General features: G+C 39.9%; 3 protein-coding genes across 7 annotated transcripts in view; 2 read left to right on the top strand and 1 right to left on the bottom strand.

Annotated features, from left to right (window-relative positions):
• The window catches only part of RNF17 (ring finger protein 17), a 54,599-nt gene extending 53,338 nt beyond the window's left edge, over window positions 1-1,261 (top strand). The window contains exons 36-37 of the mRNA XM_074569765.1: window positions 101-202; window positions 574-1,261. Of these exons, the coding sequence (XP_074425866.1) occupies window positions 101-199 (99 nt within the window). The 3' untranslated portion in view covers window positions 200-202; window positions 574-1,261. The remainder of the gene's footprint in view (window positions 1-100; window positions 203-573) is intronic.
• Window positions 1,262-2,477: 1,216 nt separating this feature from the next.
• CPAP (centrosome assembly and centriole elongation protein) lies at window positions 2,478-20,319 on the bottom strand. Of its 2 annotated transcripts, none has more exons than XM_074569849.1 (17): window positions 20,050-20,319; window positions 18,124-18,627; window positions 16,017-16,140; window positions 14,965-15,198; window positions 14,143-14,287; window positions 12,473-12,578; window positions 10,536-12,177; window positions 8,980-9,112; window positions 7,981-8,146; window positions 6,702-6,941; window positions 5,987-6,086; window positions 4,930-5,027; window positions 4,105-4,203; window positions 3,857-3,997; window positions 3,660-3,744; window positions 3,440-3,560; window positions 2,478-2,816 (listed from the first exon to the last, which is right to left on the bottom strand). In XM_074569849.1, exons 2-17 carry the CDS (start codon window positions 18,547-18,549, stop codon window positions 2,624-2,626), a joined length of 4,053 nt encoding a protein of 1,350 aa, XP_074425950.1. In that variant the 5' UTR covers window positions 18,550-18,627; window positions 20,050-20,319; the 3' UTR covers window positions 2,478-2,623. The 2 variants fall into 2 exon arrangements, with proteins under 2 accessions (XP_074425950.1, XP_074425959.1); XM_074569858.1 differs by having other exon boundaries at window positions 10,554-12,177.
• A 43-nt stretch (window positions 20,320-20,362) lies between these two features.
• The window catches only part of PARP4 (poly(ADP-ribose) polymerase family member 4), a 51,920-nt gene continuing 51,348 nt past the window's right edge, over window positions 20,363-20,934 (top strand). For 2 of the 4 annotated variants that reach the window (XM_074569836.1, XM_074569811.1), the window contains exon 1: window positions 20,365-20,720. The gene's annotated coding sequence lies outside the window, so the exon portion shown is untranslated. Of the gene's footprint in view, window positions 20,721-20,934 lie in introns of all 4 variants that reach the window. The other 2 variants (XM_074569801.1, XM_074569829.1) reach the window with 2 other exon arrangements.

Below are 20,934 nucleotides of genomic sequence, written 5' to 3'. Positions count from 1 at the left end.
ATTTAGGCAGTGAGTATAGCAGTAAAATAACTTTTACTATTGGTTAGCTTGAGATTTAAATCTGTTACTGTCAAAACTCTGTCCAACTTCTGGTTTTCAGGCTTTTTCACCAGAGGTCACCATTTCTTTGTATGAAGATGATGAAAATTTAGTTCATATGAAACTAATAGAAATGGGACTTGCGGATTTGGATGAGTAACATGTAAGTACAGTGAATATGAACTACAAATTCATACCATTGCAAAGGTGTGGTTTCAAAAGTTCTAAGCAAAATCTTAACTGTCAGTAATGCTGACAACTAGACTTTATTTAAAAAAAAAAACCCTTCTGTCCATACTTCCACTCTTTTAATAAAATAAAATGCTATTTGAAAAATAGAATTTTTTTACATACACATTACTGAAGCCCACAGTATATATAGCTTTAAGAACTAGCAGGTACTGAAACAGAGAGCCCTAAAGCAGTATAACAGAAAGAGCTTTTGCTGCTAGTAACTGAGGAAGGTAACTTGCAGATGTGTGGCAGTGTATTCTGCCCAAACAATCAAAATTAATTGTTTTTCTTCACTTTCAGCTTTTGATCTCAGTGTCCAGTGCCAGTGGTTCTCAGATCCACGATAACATCTGGACGTCCATACATCTAGTCAAACACAGAATACTTTAAATGAGAAGCTTTACCATATGTGTTGTCTACAGAGAATACCGGAGACGTGGATTTTCAAATTTCTTTGCCAACTCTGTTAAGTAGTTCTTTTCCCTCCCATTTAATAAGCGCTCTTCTAATCTATTTTTACAGATAATGTTCCCAACACTTGAATCTTGAAATAGTGAAACTGTATACACACATCTCAATCTCTTTTGACCTTAGAGACTGAAGTATTGTTCTGTGATATCCTTTTCATAACAGTGGATGGAATTAACGTGTGGTAGTAAAGAAATAGAGAAAAAGCTATTTTAGTTCTAGTATCTTGCTAGAAGACTTGGAAGGTGATAGTTTTATTACTGTGATGGAACTCTTGTTTATGTTTTGAGCATATTTGGTGACAGACTTCTCCAGTATCAGAATCTGAAGCGCAGAGTGAACAGTTGGGGGTGGGGGAGTGTTACTATCTTTGTTCTGGAACGTTTGCATTGCTGCTGTGTTTGCTGTTCTCAGTCATAAGGAGATGGATGTGGTTCAGGTGTCCTTGCACCTCCTTATCTCCAGGAATTGCAGTGTTCATTTGACAGTGTTGGAATAAAGAGGAGCTTCTTTTCCTTTACTGCTATAGTGTGTAAGGTTTCTTGGATGTCTTTATTGTACTAGTGTGATATATCATTTACGCTTAAAGCTCAGCCCCTTTCAGTCTCCCCAGGGAGAATTTTGTCTAGATAAGTAAGGAAAAAACATAGATGCTGAAGACTCCATAACCTCTCTGGGCAACCAGTTCTGGTGCTCAGTCACCCTCACAGTAAAAAAGTGTTTCTTGGGGTTCAGAGGGAAGCTCCTGTGTTTCAGTTTGTTCCCATGTTTATGCACATACACATGTACCCTTATGCATGTCTCTGCCCTCAAGATCACATGAAAGCAAGTGTACAAAATGTCTCAGTAGTGTTTCTCAGGCATGCTGCAAGGAGAGCTTTATATACTGTTACAGATACCTTATAGAGCTGTTACATGCTCATCTTTTTAATTAAAATAAGGAAAGAAACACATTCCAAAGTTGTTCATCAACCATCTTGAAAGGGATTTAGCTCCAAATTACTTAACTTCTAGTTGTGAGTGAGCAAGCTGATTTACACCTTGAGTAAAAAAAGCACAGGCACAGTAACTGCAGAGAAGGGCAGGGGGGCAGAGGGGACAAGGGAAGAAAGTGAGTATCTTCAGCTCTGCAAGAGAATACAATTTTTCAGCAGCTGCTAGAATGGAGAGTTAGAGCAGACACTCTAGCGGTACCACTTTGCTTGTAGGTACTATAGGATTTTAAGAGACAAGTCAACTTAAAAATGCCTGTTAAGTGGAAGAATGGGATGAGATGACCTTTGTTGATTTCTAGTGTTTCCTCCCACATGCCTGAGTAACCCATCCCCCACTCTCACCTCTCCTGGCCTTAGGGAGATGGATGAGCAGTTTACAGAACAGAGTTTGGGATCTGCTAATGCTATTGCCTTCTAAGGGTGAGATGAAGAAGAAATAAGATTATGAAGAAAGAAGAACAGCCTAAGGCTAACTGAAAAGGAAAGCTGCCATTCATTTACACTTTGAAGTCAAGCAATAAGTTAACCAATGCACAGACTCATGATTTCACCACAGCAGGGGTTCCAACAGCACTTTTTACCTTGGATTAAGGAATCTTCTCTTAGATGTCTAAAATAAGGTAATAGATAGCTGGTTTAAAAAAACATCCTTTTTAAATCACACAGGAACAGAATATTGACTCAGTAAAAAACTGTTGCTTAAGAGTAGAAATGGGAAAAAAAATAGAAGCAGCTCAGATATAATATATCCACTGAAAAATAAATTTATTTCAGGAGAACTATAAACAATATATACACGACAAGCACAAAGGGGTTTCACTTCTTGTTTACAGGAATGTACATTATTTTTGCTGATATGCCAACACTCCCAACAGTTTGGACATTACCTACAACTTAGTGTCCATGATAATATTACCATCCTTGTCCTTCACTCTTACTCTCCCAGAGACATACTTTGTTTCCTGCTGTCCATTCACGTACACAGTCTTGACAGTACCATCTGGATACTCCCGTCTCTTGAACTGTGGTGTGTGTAGTTCTCTCTGGCCATTATTGAACTCTATAGTTTTGCTTCCATCTCTGCATTAAATAAATGCATGTAAGTATTTAAAAAAAAAAAAAACAAACAACCACGACCCTCTAAGGACTAGACATAGGCTTAAGCTTAATCTCAGAACAAACATTAAATATGCAAGCCTAAATGAAGGAAGAACTAAAAAAAAAAAAATACAGTGTTTGTGAAAAGCCCGTTTTGTTAAATACCATCCCAGCTGGTTGGTACTCAAAAACCCGTTTCTGCAGAACTGACATGACTTCTTTATACTTGAGAGCCTCTGCTGCCCTTTCTCTGCGCTAAATCTATTGCAGCACCAATCCACAAAACGTTTAAAACCTAATGTTTTGAGCACTCTCAGTCAGACTGACCTGCTTGCCACCCCAGCTAGGTTCTCACACGTTCTCTAGAATTACGCACAAATCGGAAAAGTCAGGTTAGGGTATGAGAAGACACACACAGGCATTCAGTCTTTTTGTAGCTTGGAGAAGATGTAAACAAATAAAATTTCAAACAGTAAATACACGGTTGCAGTACATTCAAATGCAAACTTTAGAAACAAATCTGTGCCCACATACTGCCTGTCAGTGAGCCCTAACTGCTGCTTTCCCCAGCAACAGGCAAGGGTACCCGAAAAGAGAAAGCTTACCGCTGAACACGAACAATAGTACCATCTGGAAAGATACTTTCTTCTTGCCCATCCGTAAATAAATTTTTAATAGTTTGATCAGGGAAGGTAATTTCTTTCTTGCCATCAGGATAATGCTTCTCTGAAATGTATTTTGAGACAATATGCTTATTACATAAATGCAGGTATATATATATGGGCAGCAATTTTGAGGGTTGGTCGAGTTGGATGATTTCTTTACCTATTTGTCCGTTTGAAAATTGCAAGACCTCTAAGCCATCAGAGTATGTAGTATGTGTAGTCTTAGCATCAGCATAATAATAAATCTGCAGAAAATAGTTTGGAGTTATCATAACTAGTGATAAATCTTATGTGTATGTACACACATGCACATAAATAAGTTGTTGTAGAAAAGCACAGAAGGTGTAGGATACATACCACTGTTTGATCAGGCATAACCTGCTTCACATCTCCATTGAAGAAGGTTATAGTTATGGTCTTCCCATCAGAACCCACTTTTTTCCATGTCCCATTGGGAAAAAATATGAGGTGACAGCCATTTTTCAAAACTTTTTCAACCTAATGAATACATTCGAGGTCAGCATTGAACCAATACACTCACATACCCATTCCTCTTTCACAACAGCTGCCTTGTGGAATTACAGAGTGCCAAGCTCTCATTTTACCTTTCCATCAGGATAAGCAGTTTCTCTCTGTATCTCTTCACTGTCTGTAGATGCAGGTCCAGACGGTAGTGACACATGAGCTTCATGAGGAGAGGTGTCCTGAAATGACAACAATAATCTAAGCATAAACTGAAATAAAGCTTTGGTTTTATACATGTGGTTTTTGTCTAGGCTGACGGGTATTTTAGGAAACGAGGAGCATCAGGGGAGGAAGATGAGTATAGGAAGGCATAAACACAATCTGGGGTTTATTTAAATCCTAGGTGTAACTCAAGTGGTAAGACAGACTGAGACTTGGTAGTAGTTCATTGTCCGTAGTCAGCTGTAGTATGGACTAAAGTGGAATTTAGTAGTATGTTGTAGCATGGTGCTCAACTGCGCCTTAAGTCATCCATATCAAGGTATTAAATGATTGATGAAGTTTCATAAAACCTGAATGCTACCTACAGCAATTAATCTGAGAATTAATCCAACTGTTTACAAGATGCCTGCACGGTTTCCCTACATGGAGCATATAAACATCCATCTTTTTCCCCTCCCTCAAAAGCGTAAAACATTTCCCAAAATTCAAGGGAACAGGAGATGATGATTTTCTTTCCTCAGCCAAAGAACATTGCAACTACTAGGCACGGGTAAAACATTCTGCATTGGCTACTACATAGCCATTTGCTGGTACGACAACAAAATTGCAGTTGAAGAGCAATAGCGGTTGAGTCAACAGCTTCACCAGTCACCCTCCAGATAGTCATTTAAGTGTAAGTAACTATTGTTTTATTTTGGGTTTCCCCTCCCTCCTTAAAAATCAAATCAGGATCCAGTACTTACTACCATAAAAGTCTTAGAAGATTCTTCTAGTGCCGTCATTGTCTCAGAGTTGCTTCCATCACTAGCAGGTCCTGATGCAGGTGTTCTAGAAAGCTTTCCTGCTCAGATATATGTAATAAAGTTAATTTGGACAGTAAAATTAAAGTACAGTTTAAGTGTTATAATTACATAGGAGGTCAAGTTGTATAGGATACCTACATTTCAGTGCAGTAGAAACTGAAAGCAGCACATTTATGAAAACAATCAGCATAAGCCAGCTCCCTCAGGTATATCATTGAAGAATCACTGCAATAGGTATAATACTTGCACTTTCTTGTTTCATTTCTGAAGATTCACAAAGGATTTTTTCCCCACCCCTAGAGATCTAGACAACATTATTAGTTATGCCTTTATAATAAAGGAAGGAAGGCTAAATGTAACCTTTTAACAGGAACTGACGGGCAGACTTTTTCCATGTCTCTCCTAGCACACCACAGAGATTACCAAAATAAAACCAGCAAGGGCTTCAATTCTGGAACATACTCCTCTAACAGATAACGTAACGGTTGTTTGAGCTGTCAGGGGTGTCAAAAAAGTACCCTGCCGTTACTTTCCGTATGCGATCATGCATTAGGAAGGCATGTATCTGCCGACAGCCTTTGCTCCTAACTGTGAGCAAGGAACACCCGCTACAGCATTGACCGTACGAGTACAGGTCCTGCTAAGAAGGTTATGAAGAGACACAGTAGTTCCAATGCTATCAACATAGTCATCTAATCAACATCCATGGCTTGAAGAACGTCAACGATGAAAGCCATTTGGGATTATGATGCAGCTTCTGGTGTGCTCCAGAGCACCAAACGTGACCGGAATGGTCTCATCACAGCTGTGGCCAGAATCTTACCCTCCGAGGTATTTATCCATACGCTCAGTGAGTCCATTACAACCTATTCTCCACCTACTTTTGAGGTGGTGACACGCTCTTTCTAATAAAAGCAAAAATCCACATTTTTCTTTTAAAGAAAATTTTCTTTTAAAAAGAGTTAACAGAATTCTCTGATTAGACAGACATTTATACCTTTTGTTTGGGAATAACTTTTGCCATCGATCTTGCTGCACTTCTGTACTGGAGGAAGCAGAGATGCGATTTGACTTTTTGGGCCTCTATTTGGTAGGCACTAAAAGAAAGGAAGTTATTTGTGGTTTATGTGACATTTAATCATAACCGTTCATACAGCAGCAAAAAACGTATACACCATGTGACATGAAAATTTACTGGAAGCTCTCTGCACAGACTATACATTTTTGAGATTTAGTCATCAGAAGGGCTTGTGTGAAGTAGCCCAAGCTGTACTTTGGAACTCTGTCTGCTGCCTCGCTACCAACCACTGCAGAATGTTAATTTTGTGCAAGCAATGCAGAATAATAGTTACAGTTTCAAAATGAAATACAGCTGCTTTAGATAATGGTGAACTGCCCGGTTTGCCTGGCTGATCCTTAAGGTGCAGAGGTTCACAGGTTAGATCCAATCTATGATTTTTCTCTTATAATTGTATCATTTTGTATTTCAAAGACGAGTTCCTCAACAGAATGGATACTGCATATTGGGAACATTCACATTTGGAGAGAATGTGACATTAACAAAATTCTGTGTCTGTCACTACTACTGGAGTCCCAAGATCAGCAAGTTAAAAGTAAACATCTAGGTTGTAGCCATTAGATTCCAAATTTATGGTCCGAAACTCAAGAGTATTCACACAGATTAGTTTAAAACACCAAGATTAATAACTTACAGATTCTGCTCTTTTTAGAGTCATCCCAGAATTTTCTACTTTCCTCTTGTTTTCAGCAGCTTCTACTTTCTTCCAGGCTTCTAGACGAAACCTCTCCATAATTTTGACTTCCTCTTTTAGCTCCATATTCTCATTTACTAAAGCTTCTATTTGATCTTTCAGGCGTCGATGGGTGGTTGACCATTTTGCCTCTTTTCGTTTTAAATCCTCCTGTAGCTCTGCAATCTGCTGTTTTAAAGCCTTAGAAAAATGCATGTTTATAAATTACAGAGCTTTCATTGAAAAATTAAAAGATTTTAATGTTAAATTAATGTTTAATTTAAAAGATTTTAATGTTCTAATAGAAATACTAGCACACAAAAAAAAGCATCAGAGTGGCAAAAAAAATAAGATCAGCTTAATGGGGCAGAGAGTGAGAGGTAGGAGAAGTTTTCTTCCCTAAAGAGATATTGTTTACTTTACCAACTTTAAAAGCTCTGCTTCGATCATAGGAAGTGTCTTTATTGCCCTCTTGGTATCCTTGACACTTTGTAGATTGGCCAGTACAAATACACTTGAGACAGAAACATGAAATCTTTAAGGCTGCCCATGAGAGAACCCTTCAAAAATCTTGGGACAGGAAAATAGGGAGGACACAGTGACATAAAATACACATGAATCTGCCTCCGCAGTTTAGCAAATGTTACTTCAATCTGTTGAAGTTACGTTAGGAAAATTTGTAGGGAAGGAGGAAGGAAATCCATGTGTGATGTTTAATACAACTTGTCTGTACACCTCATGTACCACACATCCTGACACTGAAGAAACAAACAAATCTTGTTTCTTACATCTCCGATACCCAAAGACCTACAAGTAATAACAAAATGTAACTTTGAAAATTGTAGAAGATTACTACGTTTACTGTACAGCAGTTATAGACAGACTAAAACTCAAATACAGTTCCAGTTTGTGCTTTGATCCGCTACCACAAATGAAAATTTACGACATAGGATTAACTACAGAAATTTTTTGTCAAAATTGAAGATTGTTCTACCATAGTCATGGGCAGTTTTTAGTTTGGAAACGTGGCAAACAGATTTGCTCATCAGGGAGTTTTGCCTTAAAGCCATCAAACAACATTGTGAAGGCTGCAGTTCCTTCCTCGATTAGGCCATATCTAGTAACTGTTCCCATCTTAAAATCACTTGCAACCTTTCAATTAAGTTAGAATTTAACTGACTGCCTTTAAACGATTTTAAGTGTTCCTGTGTGGACTACAAGAATAACATAATTTTTATACCTGAATTTCATCACGTTCTTTTTTATCTGGAATTGCTCTAACTTCTGTGGTATATTTTTCAAAAACTTTACGCTCCTTTTGCAGTTTTTTTATTTCCCTTTTTTTATATTCTTCTATTTCAGCCAGTTCTTGGGCTTTCTGCTGTTGAAAGTCTGCAATTTCTTTCCTATAATTATGAAACAAAATTGTTGTTTTAGCCCAAAACTAGTTCAAGTCTAGATTTTAAGGAAGAAAATGAAGAATCTGAATTTTGTGGTCATTGATTCCAATCCAGCACCTGTTACCCCCAGGAAGACTTACCTATAAATGATACTCCTTATTTAAGGAGTAAATTGTCACACAGCTAGTGTCTGAAGTCCAACAATTTCTATTTTCATATCTTCTAGTCACAAAAGTTATCCTGAATTTAATAAAGCTTTGGCTAAGATCTTCCAACACTCTTCAAAGCAGTAGAACACCATTCATTCCCCCAAAATTACCAGGGAAAAAGAATCTGCTAACAGCAGGAGGTCACAAATGAAGTATTAGCCAACAACACAAAGCTGTTTCCAAACAAAACAGAAGTGACTTTGGTAGGAATAGGTGTGCCACATTTACGTCAACAGGTATAATTATTCTGCTCTATATGTCGTTTATAAGTCCTGCAGTTCAACTGAAAATATTTTCCAATCCAAAAGAAGAGCATCAATCATTGGCACGAAGATCAGTTTTGCAAGACCAATTTAGGACTGCGTTATCACTCAGAACAAAAATACACAAATTCTCCCATGTATAGCCTTTAAGGGCATCACATTAAATTAGCAGGGGTTCTTAATATTATAGTTTGTGAGTAATAATTACAGTTTGGTATACACCTAGAGCAACAACCAGTTTCTTAACCTGTGTCTCCACTGTAACTGAAACACAGCACTTTGCCTCTGCTGTTGGTAACGGGACATTATGATAGTCTGGAACATACCATGCGAGTTAATGCACGAAAACGTTTCAATTAAAAATTACCTGATATTTGCCAAGGCATGCTCTCTTTCTTCACGGAGTTTAGTTAGAGTTGTGTTTTCAGCTCTGAATCTCGCTATTTCAGTTTCCAATTCGGTGAGTGTATCTCTCAGCACCTGGGATGGAACAGTGTTTCCTGTCAAAGAACAGCCATGGACAAGTTATCTAAGCAGCATCCGTAAGACTGAAGTAACCAATTATCACAAACCAGTTAAAAAAAAATAAAAATCAAGTGATACTATTTTAGAGATAGTAGTAGTATTGCAAAAAAAAAAAACTCTACTATTCAAATAACACAAGTGACATTTTAAAGCACTCTGCACTATTTACTCAAGTACCTCAAATATTGAGTATATCCATCATCTTTGTAGAACTAAATATATATTAGGAATTCTAATGTGAAGGGCTTCATGTCAGGCTAGAGAAATTAAATGAAGGTACAAGGGCCAAGCATCAAACAGAGAAGTTTATGGTTGAAGTTTTTCCAAGTTTTATTCACAACTAAGTCTGTTCACATCCATCACTGATGCGAAATCTATTGCAGAGGCCAATAATAGGATTTGTGGGTTTTTTCTCCCTCCAAGTTTCCTGTTCAGCCACCACTTAAAGGGTTTTAATAGTCTGCTTCTGAGTATGCAAGAGAAGAGCCTAAATACTGATGTAGGTAGCTGCCTCATTCACCCTTAAATGCTCTGAGATTCAGTAAAAAAAAAAAAACCCTACCCCTCTTCCTGCAAACAACATCTAGCAGGCACCTTCAGGCAACCCTACAAAGTCAATTCTCCACACGACAATAGGCAGAAATAGCAGCTTTCATAAGAACTTCTCATAAAAACCTAGATCCTGTTCATTGGAGCAGAGCTTGAAACCAAGCTCTCACCACCTTCTCTACAGAGAAGAGATTTAAATGCTAGGCTATGCCACCATGCTTTCACTGAACAACTGCATTTTTAATGATCCCACATAAATGCAACAGCTTCAACAGGAGTTTTTAGAGGCAGTTCTTCCCCAGACTATAAGTATATGGTTGGAATCAACCTGGGCAAAGCAGAAAAATGAATCCACGTTTCCATATTCCAGATGAATTCTCTGGATATTATACTACTGTCAGAAAACATGAACAGGGCTGCTGCCTCCTCATACTTTCTAAGAGGAACAAGCTAACCTACCAGGGCATAGCATTACCCTACTGTGGTGTAAATGCACACTGTCACTGGAAAAGGGAGGTACCACTTCTTTTTTGGCATGCCTTTGACACTTTCCTTGATTTGGAAACAGTGATCAAGCAGATCCAGATCAAGTTGGTGCAACGAGCTGGTCTGATAGAAAACTAGCCTCCAAGAAAAAAAAAAATTAAACCAAAAAAGTAGTTTTCACCCATTGTACTCATTCTGCGAGATGCAAAGTTTTTAGATCTGACACGAGACATGCAACCAGGAGAGGAGATGAAAGGCAAGAACAGGGCCATTCCCTGCAGCACCCTTTAGTGTAATGTCAGGTTACAGCTTAAGGGTTAGAAGAGAAGACTTGTAATAGATGTCGTCTTCAACATTTCCTACCAGTTGCTGTTTTTTCACCTGCTGGCTCCTGTTCCACATTTGATTTGGTTTCGCGCTCTGAATGACAGCCTGCCTTCTGTTTTGGTTTCAGTGAAGGAAACAGTTTCATCATCAGGTTTGATACAGGAGGTCCGTTTGAGTCACTGTCCACTGCAGACTCTTTGGACATTTCATCTCCCCTCTTTGAGGCAACTTTTCTCTTCATTGCTTTATCTGGGACAGTTGTATCGTTCTTACTGGACAAGTCCATCTGTAAAGGTATTTTAGTATATTTTTCAGGTAAATCACCGTTAACATAATTTTCATCAAGATCACTCCATGTTCTTTCATCATCAAACTCAAACTTACTCCTACTTATACAAGACATGCTTCTCTGATGGTCTGAAGCTTTTCTCATCTTTTGCTTTGACAGTGCACTGCAATCTTTGTCTGACAAGCCAAGGTCAGCATCTCCATTTTTGCTTTCTTTGCTGACGTCTTTAACAGAACATCCATAATCAAAAAATTCTGGATCACTTTCTCTACGGCTCATAAAGGATGCCTTAACACCTTCATTTTCATGCTTTAATGTGGTCTCAAATTCACTCTCAGAATCTGTAGTAGTATCATCATCGTCCTCACTCTTATCTTCATTTACAATCCATTGATTACTTTTTAAAGCAGGAGCTGCTGTCACGGAAGAAGCTGAAAATATCACACTGTCCATTTTATTCAATGAATCCTTCATTCTAAAAGCTGTTCCTGAGTTTGAGGCTGTGTGCCTAACAGCTCTATCATTTGTATTTCCCTGTGTCATACAGTCTGCCTTTATATTTTTCCTATTTATAAGTTCAACAGCCAGCACCTTTACTTGCTGCTGTTTTGCCTTGATAGGGGTAGAAGACATTCTACGGCCTTTTAAAGTTTGCTGATCTTGATCTAAGATCCTTTGCACAAATGAGGAATTACTTGAGAAAGATATTTCATCTGCAGCTTGTTCTAGAAACAAGAATTCGTCTAATTCTAGATTCTCTTTTTCTTTTTCTTTTTCCCAGTTTTCCAGCTTATTCTGAAACGAAACTTCAAAAGACAGTTCTGGATCTTTTGCAGGGTGACCTATAGGACACTGAGAATTAGAAAAGGCACTGGCCAGCTCGGGAGATAACCAAGGCTTTTCTGTGCCAGGTAATTTGTTTCCAATTTTTCCAGTGTTAGACTTAACAAATTCTTCTACATTCTCTTTGTTTTCTATTTTGTTGTTAATTTCTAATGGGAAGGAATCTCTCATCTGTCCATCATGATTTTTTCCTGTTTGCATTGTTGTTTCTAATAGCGAGATGTTTTTTCCATTGTGATTCCTGAATACCAGGGTCTTCTGGATAGGGTGATGTTTTGCTTTATCAGGGTGGTTGTATTTTTTACATTGTGCAAAAGGCTTCTCAGAAACCAGTTCTTTGCCAGGAGGCATAGTTTTCTTCTGCATTTGTGGTCTGTCCACTTTAATAACATTTCTGTCATCTGAAGACCTTTGTTGAAGTTTTGGGGTGTTTTCTCCAAGTTTTGTGATTTTAGATTTGGCATTAGTGAATCTTGTTAAGCCTTCACCTCTTTTCAGGAAAGGTCGTTTGATCACTGGTTTTTGAATGGCTGATCCATTTGTCTCCTGAAAAGGGGTAAGGAAAAGCAAAATGCAAAAAGTTAAAGAGCCCCTTACACAGTTCGAAGATTTCTCCAAATAAACCCCACACAGGAATAGGATTTTTTATAGTACATTTCTATGGGATTTCTAAAGACATCTTAAACAACTGAAATACTAGGGGATTATTGTTTTATTTTTAAGAATGTCACTATTGCATTCAATGTTAGCTTTTAATGCTAGAATCTTCCTTGTACATTTTTAAAGCACATCTTTGCACAATATATAAAGAATAATAAAGCTTAGAAAATAAATAAATAACCTGTAACTTCTGGTTTTGCTCCAGACGCTGCTCTTCCAGTTGTATCTGTTCTTCCAGGTATTCTTCAAATGTCTGTTTCTTCTCCTGAATTGCAGCTTTAATAGGTCTAGTGTAATTTTTTTAAAAAAAAAATCAAGTCTTACATTTCTATATAAAATAACTGTATTTAACGTCACTGCTATTCAAAGACGTAAGGTGTAATTACACAAAAGATGACAAATTATGAGGTACTTTCGTACTTAAATGTCAGTTAATCTGAGAAATGCATTAAAACATTAGCTGTTTATCTTTTGAGAAACGGTTTATCAAATCCCTGCTATAGTTAATATTCATATCTAAAAGATACTGCATGCAGGTTTTGCTGTTTCTTCTTTCACTGCTTTTCTCAATGACCCTTTCTTCTACCCAGAACACCAAACTTTCACTCATATTTTAGTCATACTGCAGTATGATACTACAGTATCACCTTCCTACTCAGTAATGATACCGAGATCGTGTTCCTTATCTCTCTCATTGATACTCATCCTCCTTCACAGCCCCCTGCTGGGTCTGGCTGGGAAGGAGCAAGCTTTCCTCATAGCAGCCCATATGGTGCAGAGTTTTGGATTTGTGACTACAACAGCGTTGATATGACACCAATGTTTCAGCTATTACAGAACACTGCCTCCACAGCACCAAGGCTGTGTTTCATTTTTCGTGCTGCTCCCCCACCCCCAGCAAGTTACACTGGGAGTGGGCAAGAGGCTGAGAGGGGACACAGTCAGAAGAGCTGATGTGAATTGACCATAAGGATATTCCATGCCATATAACATCACATTCAGCAGTAAAAACTGGGGGCTTGGTCTTCCAAAAGTAGCTCAGTTTCTGCTGCTCAGAAACCGAGTGGGCATCAGTCTGCTTGTGAGAGGTGGAGAGTGACAGCCTTCGCATCACTTAGTGTTTCCCCCCACCCCCCCCACCTTCCTCCTATCTCAACCCACAAGTCTGTTGAGTTTGCTCCCCTGATACCCTCTCCTGTTCTGCTCTGGGGGACAAAGTGAGAAAGCGACTGGGTGGGTGTTTAGGAGCTGGCTGGGCTCAACCCACCACAGCCTGGAACAGGTATTTCTTGCTTTTGTGATGAGCTGGCAGACAAGGCAGAGCTTTAAAACAATGCCAACCACTACTTTTCTTTTACCAACACCATAAACAAAACTTTTACCATACATGAGAAGGCTTCTGCAACAAGTACTATTATTCCTTCTTAGCCATAAACCGATTTTTGAACAAACGTAACTCCTGGTAATAAACTGGAAAGTCACAGCCTTTCACTCCACATTACTACTTTTGCCACATAACAGTGGATAGGAGGTTGTAATAAAGCAAATTGGGAACAGTAATTATAACTGCTTATATACTAAACCTATCCTAAAACGTGCTTTTAAACTACCATTACTCCAGGCTGCACACACCTCTTCAGCCAATACACAACACCCCATCTTTAACAGCATAAGCAATTTCAGGCCAGAGCCTCTCTTACTGCAGGTCTCCACAGTACCTAGCAATATGGAATCCTTGATTGAGAAAGCTACACGAATTAAGAATAGCAGACTCTTTCAATGACGACTCAGAATTCAACAAAATTCATATTATCTATTTGATAAATAGTGCATAATAATGGCCTGAATTACCTTTCCTCTGTATTAGTCCACAAATCTTTTCCTCCGCCGGGATTTTCAGAGAGATCTGCACTTTCCACACATAAAGGATCAATGTGATGGTCTTCACTTTCCATTAAAATTTCCATCTTTTGTTCTGGACACCACATGTTTTTTCCTTCAAAATGAAAAGAAATTTTTTTTTTCCTCCCCAACAATAAATCAGTTTTCAGCTCATACTTTAAGCAGCATTCAGGTCAGATTAAAACCAGAAGGGAGCTTCATGGTAATGTAGTCTGAATTCCCACATAAAATAGTCCTAAGATTTTCCCAAATTAATTCTTATTTGAATTTCAACTTTCTTTATAAATGCACATCCAATTATGTATTATAAATCCCTGGATAGATTGTTATTTTCCATTTGCCACATGAAAATGTGGGTACAGTTCAGCCCAAACAATTCAGCAATCCAATATTTGTCATAATTTGCTAGTTTCCTAGTCTTTGGCATATATAAGTTTTAGCAGTAAAGATTATATTTTTTTCCTAAAACAGACAAGCATTTCATTCAGAGAGGAAGACTTTAGTTTTTCCTCATGCTGCTTTTAACAAGACTCACATGAACATCAACAGGAACATTGAGACCTGTAAACTGTCAGTAAATCAACCAACGAATCAAGTAAATCAACACTTGATAAAATCTTCACATTAAGTAGTAGAAAATTACGTTCAATAACTACAAAGGGAAAAAAACCCACCACGCAACAAGTTATCTTTCTATAAATGACTAAACAGTAATATACTTGTCTTCCTCATTTTTCAAACAATTCTGCATTTTCAGAGGCACACACATACCTTGTTTCTCACAGCCGGACACTTCTGAAAGACTGTTCTTCAAAGATGAGGTGCATTCTTTGTTGTTTAACTTCTGTAAAAGATCACTGTCTTGTGTACATGGAGAAATAATTGGAGCGTAAGCTCTATCTTCAAAGTGATTCTGAGACCCAGATGATGGCAACTGGTGTAAAGGTGTTAAGCCCACTGAACGCCCAGGTCTTAGCTTTTGATTTTCAGTCATTACAGTATAGCCTTGACATTAAAAGAAAAAAAAAATGGCTGTGTCTCGTATTTGCATGACAACACCACTGTTCCACAGGAGAAAAGAAATGGCACTGAAGGGCAAGACTGATCACCCAACCTCCATCCTTATGTTACTGATCAAGAATAAGTGATTAGGCAATCTGAATTTTGTTCTCCTAATGCTAAGCCCTAAATTCATTTTTCTCACGTAGGCAGAGTGAAAGAAAGGTACTCTCTTAAGTCAGGTTGGACCGACACTGCCAACAAAATACTCCTGCTCAACTCTGAAAGCTTTTTCCATCCCAGCACTGTCCCTTCCCTTTGCACACAGCAAAAAAGACTGGAAAACTGATACAGGTTACAAATGTTTGTTTTTCAACACAGATCAGCTCCCAGTCTAGTTCAGTTCATCAGCTGAACAAATTTGTGCTGCATGACCATAAACAAGGAGAGACCACTTCATTTGGACACACTAGCAGCTTAAAGCAATCAGAAGTATTGTGAGAAACAGCTAATCAGAAAGGAAAGCAACTGTTTGTTTTACACTGTCTTCTATATTTAAAATATTTTCTTCAAAACAATGGCTCCCATCATAGCACACACTGATCAAGTTACAAGTACAGTTGGCATTTTATAAAAACGGAATAGTATTCCTTCTACAGCAGCACTCAACTTTCAGGCACTGAAGTGATGCAACATTTATCTTTGCCTAATCAAGTAGTCTTAAGAGGAAGAACACTGAATACTCTTTCAGATTTTAACTGGAAAATTAGATTAAATTCTTCAGTTTACCCAAAGTACTTTATATGCTTTCTTTCTCAACTTACCGAGAACTGCTGTCTGGCCAGATACCATGCTAAGTAGCTTCTCCTGCTCTTCCATTAGCCTTTGAAGTTGCTCCTTCTGTTGTTTCTTTAGCTGTTCCTGTTTCTGGTGTTGCAATTCCTTCAGCTTTTCAAACAAAAAATAAATGTATTAGAGGCTAGGTTTACTTAAAATGTATCACAGGATTAGTGTCATCAAGACAACTGGTATTTCTTGTTTTAAAGATGTTCCATTAGGTAAGTGTAACTTGAAGGAAATGAATTTTTCTATCTATGAACGCGCATGCTATTTCCAATTTGCCCAGTTACCAGTCCCACTAGTCTTTAATTGACTAATCTGTAAAAAATAGGAATCAGAACACTCATTTCCACTGCATGGGAAAAACATTCAAATTCTGCTCTTTTAACATTAACTTATACTATGCCATGTTTTTATTAAAGTGTTAAATACTTCATAATAATTAAAGCTTTAGAAAAAGTGTGGGTGTCTTTCTCTCCAGGATCTCACAGTGAGCAGAACTGATACACAGGACCAAGAGAGGGGAAAAAGAGCATCAGAGAACATTAAGAACTCATGAAGCTGCCTGGAAAAAAGAATTAAAATACTGATTAAATGCAGTAATCCAGTCTGCATTTTCTTGTGTAGCAGGAATCCCTGGCACTGTCTCAAAACCAGCCTCGAGGGCCATACGAGGGCAGGGCATTACGCACCCTACCAAGCCACAGCAATGGGTGGTGGGCTTCCATGTCCATCTCTCTCCCCAATGCATACATATCTGCTAGATTCAGCTCCTCCAAAGGAATGGCAGGAGGCCTGATGAAATCCTTCCACAGATGAACGATTGGACCACACCTGTCACCCAACAGGTAAGAAAAAAATTCCCTTGAATTTCCCTTGTAGATCCTTAAAATTACAGTGAAAACAGAAGTAAGGCACTATGCAAATAGAAGCTATGAGCTAATGATCAAGATCCAAAGATTGCCTAAGTCTCATATCCAAACGCTTCACTTACTTTATTAAAGAAATCATACCTGTTCCAATAATAATATCCTCAGAAAACCAAAGTGAAAAAACTACACTCGACATTACAAACATCAGATTTATTTTTTTTATGATATATTAGATTGTCAATAACTTTCTAAGACAGGAGACTTAAGAATTCCTCTTAAAATACCATTAAACCAGCTAATATCTGTCATTTAGACACTGTTTGATACTGCTAACAATACTGAAAAAGTAAATATTTCTTTTCCTATCATGTAAAATAGAGGAGAAAGCTTTTATAGCACCAGGTAAGTTGTAGAATTCTACTCCAGAGACTCACACAGACCTCACCTGAGTGAACAGACACAGGGATTCATACTGAGGTACCTGCTAGCAGAGTGGACAAGGAGGTAAGTGAGCTCTTAATCCTTAACAGGAAGATCTATTAAAGTGCCTCTGAACACTTTCAGCTAACACAATTTATATGTAGCAATTGGTAAGAGGTACAAGCGAACCTATAGCCAGCTACAGCGGATTAACTGACATGCTTGCTCTGGAAAAAAACAATAACATCACAGCATTGGAATTCCAGGCCTTTCTGTTCCAGTGTCTTGGATACTTCATCACATTCAACACTAACTCTTCATCTAAACAGAGGCAGGTATATGGGTGTACATACCTACTTTGAGAACTAACAGAAGATGTTGCTATAGATACAAGAACATACAACTTCACCACGCTGTGAATATCTGTGGTGAAGTACGACCACTGTGATGACCAGTACCCCATTTCCACAGCTTGAAGTGAAGAAACAACAGAACATTGTAAAACTGTGTGTAGCTTCCCAGGTAAAGAGATTTTGAGAACAAGTACCCCGCAACTGAATACAATTTAATTTCATTTTAAACTGGAACTCGTGCCAGCTGGAAACAAGAAGACACTCAATAACTGCACATCATGAGGAAGACACCAATTTTTATGCAACGAAACTGTGACTTAGAACATGCTCTTTAAGCTTGTCATGTTCTATATGTTGCAAAGAGTTTGCTTACTTACAGGTATGACAAATCACATGCATAAACAAAATCTTAATTGATGTACATCAAGGAATTCTAGAACTTTTACCTGTTCAAGCTTTTGTAGGAGTGGATCGCTGTGATCAGATTTATTCTGACCATCCACTTCACCGTGGACAAAGTCTGTTTTAGAGGCTTCTACGTTATATGCAGCTGCTGGAAAAGATGTTTCAGTGGTACATTGCTGAAGTGTACAAGTGCTGCCAGACTCTTCTTCACGCAAGGAGTCCTCACTTACAGAACAGCTGTCTGAAAGATGCAACACTTCAGCAGGGAGAGCTGTGATGTTTTTAGGTCCAGATAATAAATTTTCTTTGCTGATTTTCAAACCAGTAAAATTAGGATCTAGTAAGACTCCAGCACGGGAACAACTGGACATCCATTGTGCAATGAAGTTTGGTTCACTATTCAGATCTTCAACAGTTGGCATGTTGTAAATTGTATTCCAATTTATTTGCTGATATAGCATTAACATAACAATATTACGTTATGTAGCATTAGGACAGTAAAACTTTCAAAGTTCCAGGTATGGATGGTTACCTACTTATAGCACCTAGAAATTAAACAGATAAACAAAATAAGAAATCTACAATAACAGATTCCCAGTAAAAGAAAGTTACTCTCTTATAACCAACCCAGTGTATATATAAAAATAAGTCACAATCTGCATTTCCCTAGGCAATAGGAACAATTTAGACAATTAGTAACAAAAACTTTCTGTGCAGAAAGTCAATATAATCCAACTTCCAATCTTACTATTTATTTGAGTGCAGCTAATATTATCTCAAATAGTGTAGAGCTGTGTATAATATTCTCTTCAGTAGTATAGAGAGGGATTCAGATATTTTTTGAAGTGCCCGCAACAAAAGGAGAGTGGTGATTTGAGGAGCTAAAAGAGAGACTTCCCACACAGGACCTTCATATTAATGCAAAGTTTCAAATATGTCAATCTACATACAAACATTCCACTGCACATATTTCAATGCAGCACTTACTGGTTTTGTGTCTGCCTTAGTTTCTCATGGAAACTCTACAACCATGCTGCCTATTAGCTTCCTCCTCTCGACCAGCTTCTTTTAAATCCATCCAGAAAAAAAAGTTTGAAGACTGCAAAAGTTTCAGTGATAACTGAATTCCTACAAGTGTCATAAAACATGATTGAATTTGGGTAGACAGGAGACCCAAAGTGATTTCCTCACTGAGGAAGAAAAAAAAGAGATAGAACTGCTGCCGATGCTGGTGTGGCAGCAAAAGCCTGAGTACTCAGCCCCGCCACCTCAAACTAGTCCCGGGGCACTCAACTCTCTGCCTGTGCATATGGTGTGCAGTGGGGAACACAGAGGAAAGAAGGGGCCAGAGGGCAAAGGACAGACAACTACAGCAGCCCAGGCCCCTGATGAGCAGGAAGTAACTTCTTAAAGCTTCCTTCTTCCCAAGAGATGAGTTCATGCCTGCTCGTCCTATATTCCCTGCTGTAACAGGGTTTATGTTTTCAACCAAAGCTTGAAACCGTGACTAGGAGAAACAGCCAAGTTCCCTTAGGCAAATGTTTCTCAACCGCCTCCTGGTTTGAGACACCAGTGGAAGTTTCTCAGCGAGGTACAGATTCCCGCACGGGCCAATTCAAGCCGACAGGGTTCACAAACGATTTCTCCTGTCACCTTCTGGGGACCCTTTGGAGGCAGCCTGCCGAGTGTAAAGCTTCCCCCGCAGCCTCAGGGCAGCAGCACCTCCATGACAGCCGGCAAGGATGAAGCTGACCCATCCCGGGGAGGCGAGGAGGGACAAAAGGATCCCCCCGAAGGTCGCCGGTGGGGAGAGGAGCACAGCCAGACTCCTCAGCCGAGCCGAGGGGCCAGGCCGGGCGCATCCCCTTCCCCACGGACACCGCCCCATCCCGCGGCACCGCGACGCCCTCACGGGGGCCGCCGCCGCTCCCCCGCCCCCGAAGCGCCCGCACCGCGACAGCTCCGACCTGCAGCCCCTCACAGGTACCGGGGCGGCAGCACCCGGCGCCGCTCCTCAAGACGCTCCGCTCTGGCCGCCGCCACCACCGCTCTCCTTCTATTACAAACCTACCGCCATCCCGCTGCCTCCCGGCGCCACTGGCTGGGCACCGCCCCGGCGCCGGGCATGCTGGGAGTTGTAGTCCTCAGGCGCCGCCTTCCCCGCCCAACGGCGAGGCGGCTCTGGGGCGCTCGAACTACAGCTCCCGAGAGACTCGGCGGCGAAAAGGCCGTTGACGGGCATCAACAGGGAAGTAGCTGATCCTGCCCAGGTTCCTGCCCGGGGCTGTCAGGGGCGGGAAGAGGTGGCGGGGATCGAGGTGGAGGGGTGTCTCTCCGGCAGCTGGGCCTGGCCTGGCCTGGCCTGGCCTGCTCTCCCTCTCTCCCTCCCTTCTTTCATCAGGTGGCGGTGGTTCCCGGGCCCCTTCCTGCGTCGCGGCCGGTGACTCTTCGGGGAGACGGGGCTTCTCTTCGGGCAGGGCCGCTCCCGACGAGGCGGAAGGCCGTATCCGCGCAGAGTTCTTCAGCGGCCGTCCCGTCCCGTCCCGTCCCGTTCCGTCCCGTCCGTCGCGGTGTGTGAGGAGATTCCTGTCCCGTGAGCTGTCCGCAAGCCTGTCAGGGCGTGGGGGTTTTTGCAGGGGTGAGGCTCTGGGCTTTTACCGTGCTTTTATTGCGGCTAGTTATACCCTTTTAATCTTTAAATCGCTGCAGTAAGGGAGGAATGGAGAGATAACTGGGTAAAAAGCATCCCCCGGCTTTCTGACATTTTGTGCTTTAAGCATGCTCCGTCTCCCTCAGCGAAATTAGCGATTTCCTCTGAACTCCGGTGAGTGTCAGAGTGTCACTCTCCAGAA

The sequence above is a fragment of the Larus michahellis genome, chromosome 1 (assembly GCF_964199755.1).
Source record: "Larus michahellis chromosome 1, bLarMic1.1, whole genome shotgun sequence".
In the NCBI taxonomy this organism is placed as follows: Eukaryota; Metazoa; Chordata; class Aves; order Charadriiformes; family Laridae; genus Larus; species Larus michahellis.
Note: the sequence above shows the minus strand (reverse complement) of the source record. Positions and strands in the feature narration are given on the sequence as shown.

Bases quoted from the DNA above. Each gene is read 5' to 3' on its own strand.
- CPAP (XM_074569849.1), bottom strand. From the start codon at position 18,549: ATGTTAATGCTATATCAGCAAATAAATTGGAATACAATTTACAACATG. The intron at 4,204-4,929 runs GTAAGTACTGGA...TTGTCATTTCAG, and splicing joins CTTCTAAGACTTTTATGGTA to GACACCTCTCCTCATGAAGC. The intron at 3,998-4,104 runs GTAAAATGAGAG...TGTATTCATTAG, and splicing joins CTGCTTATCCTGATGGAAAG to GTTGAAAAAGTTTTGAAAAA.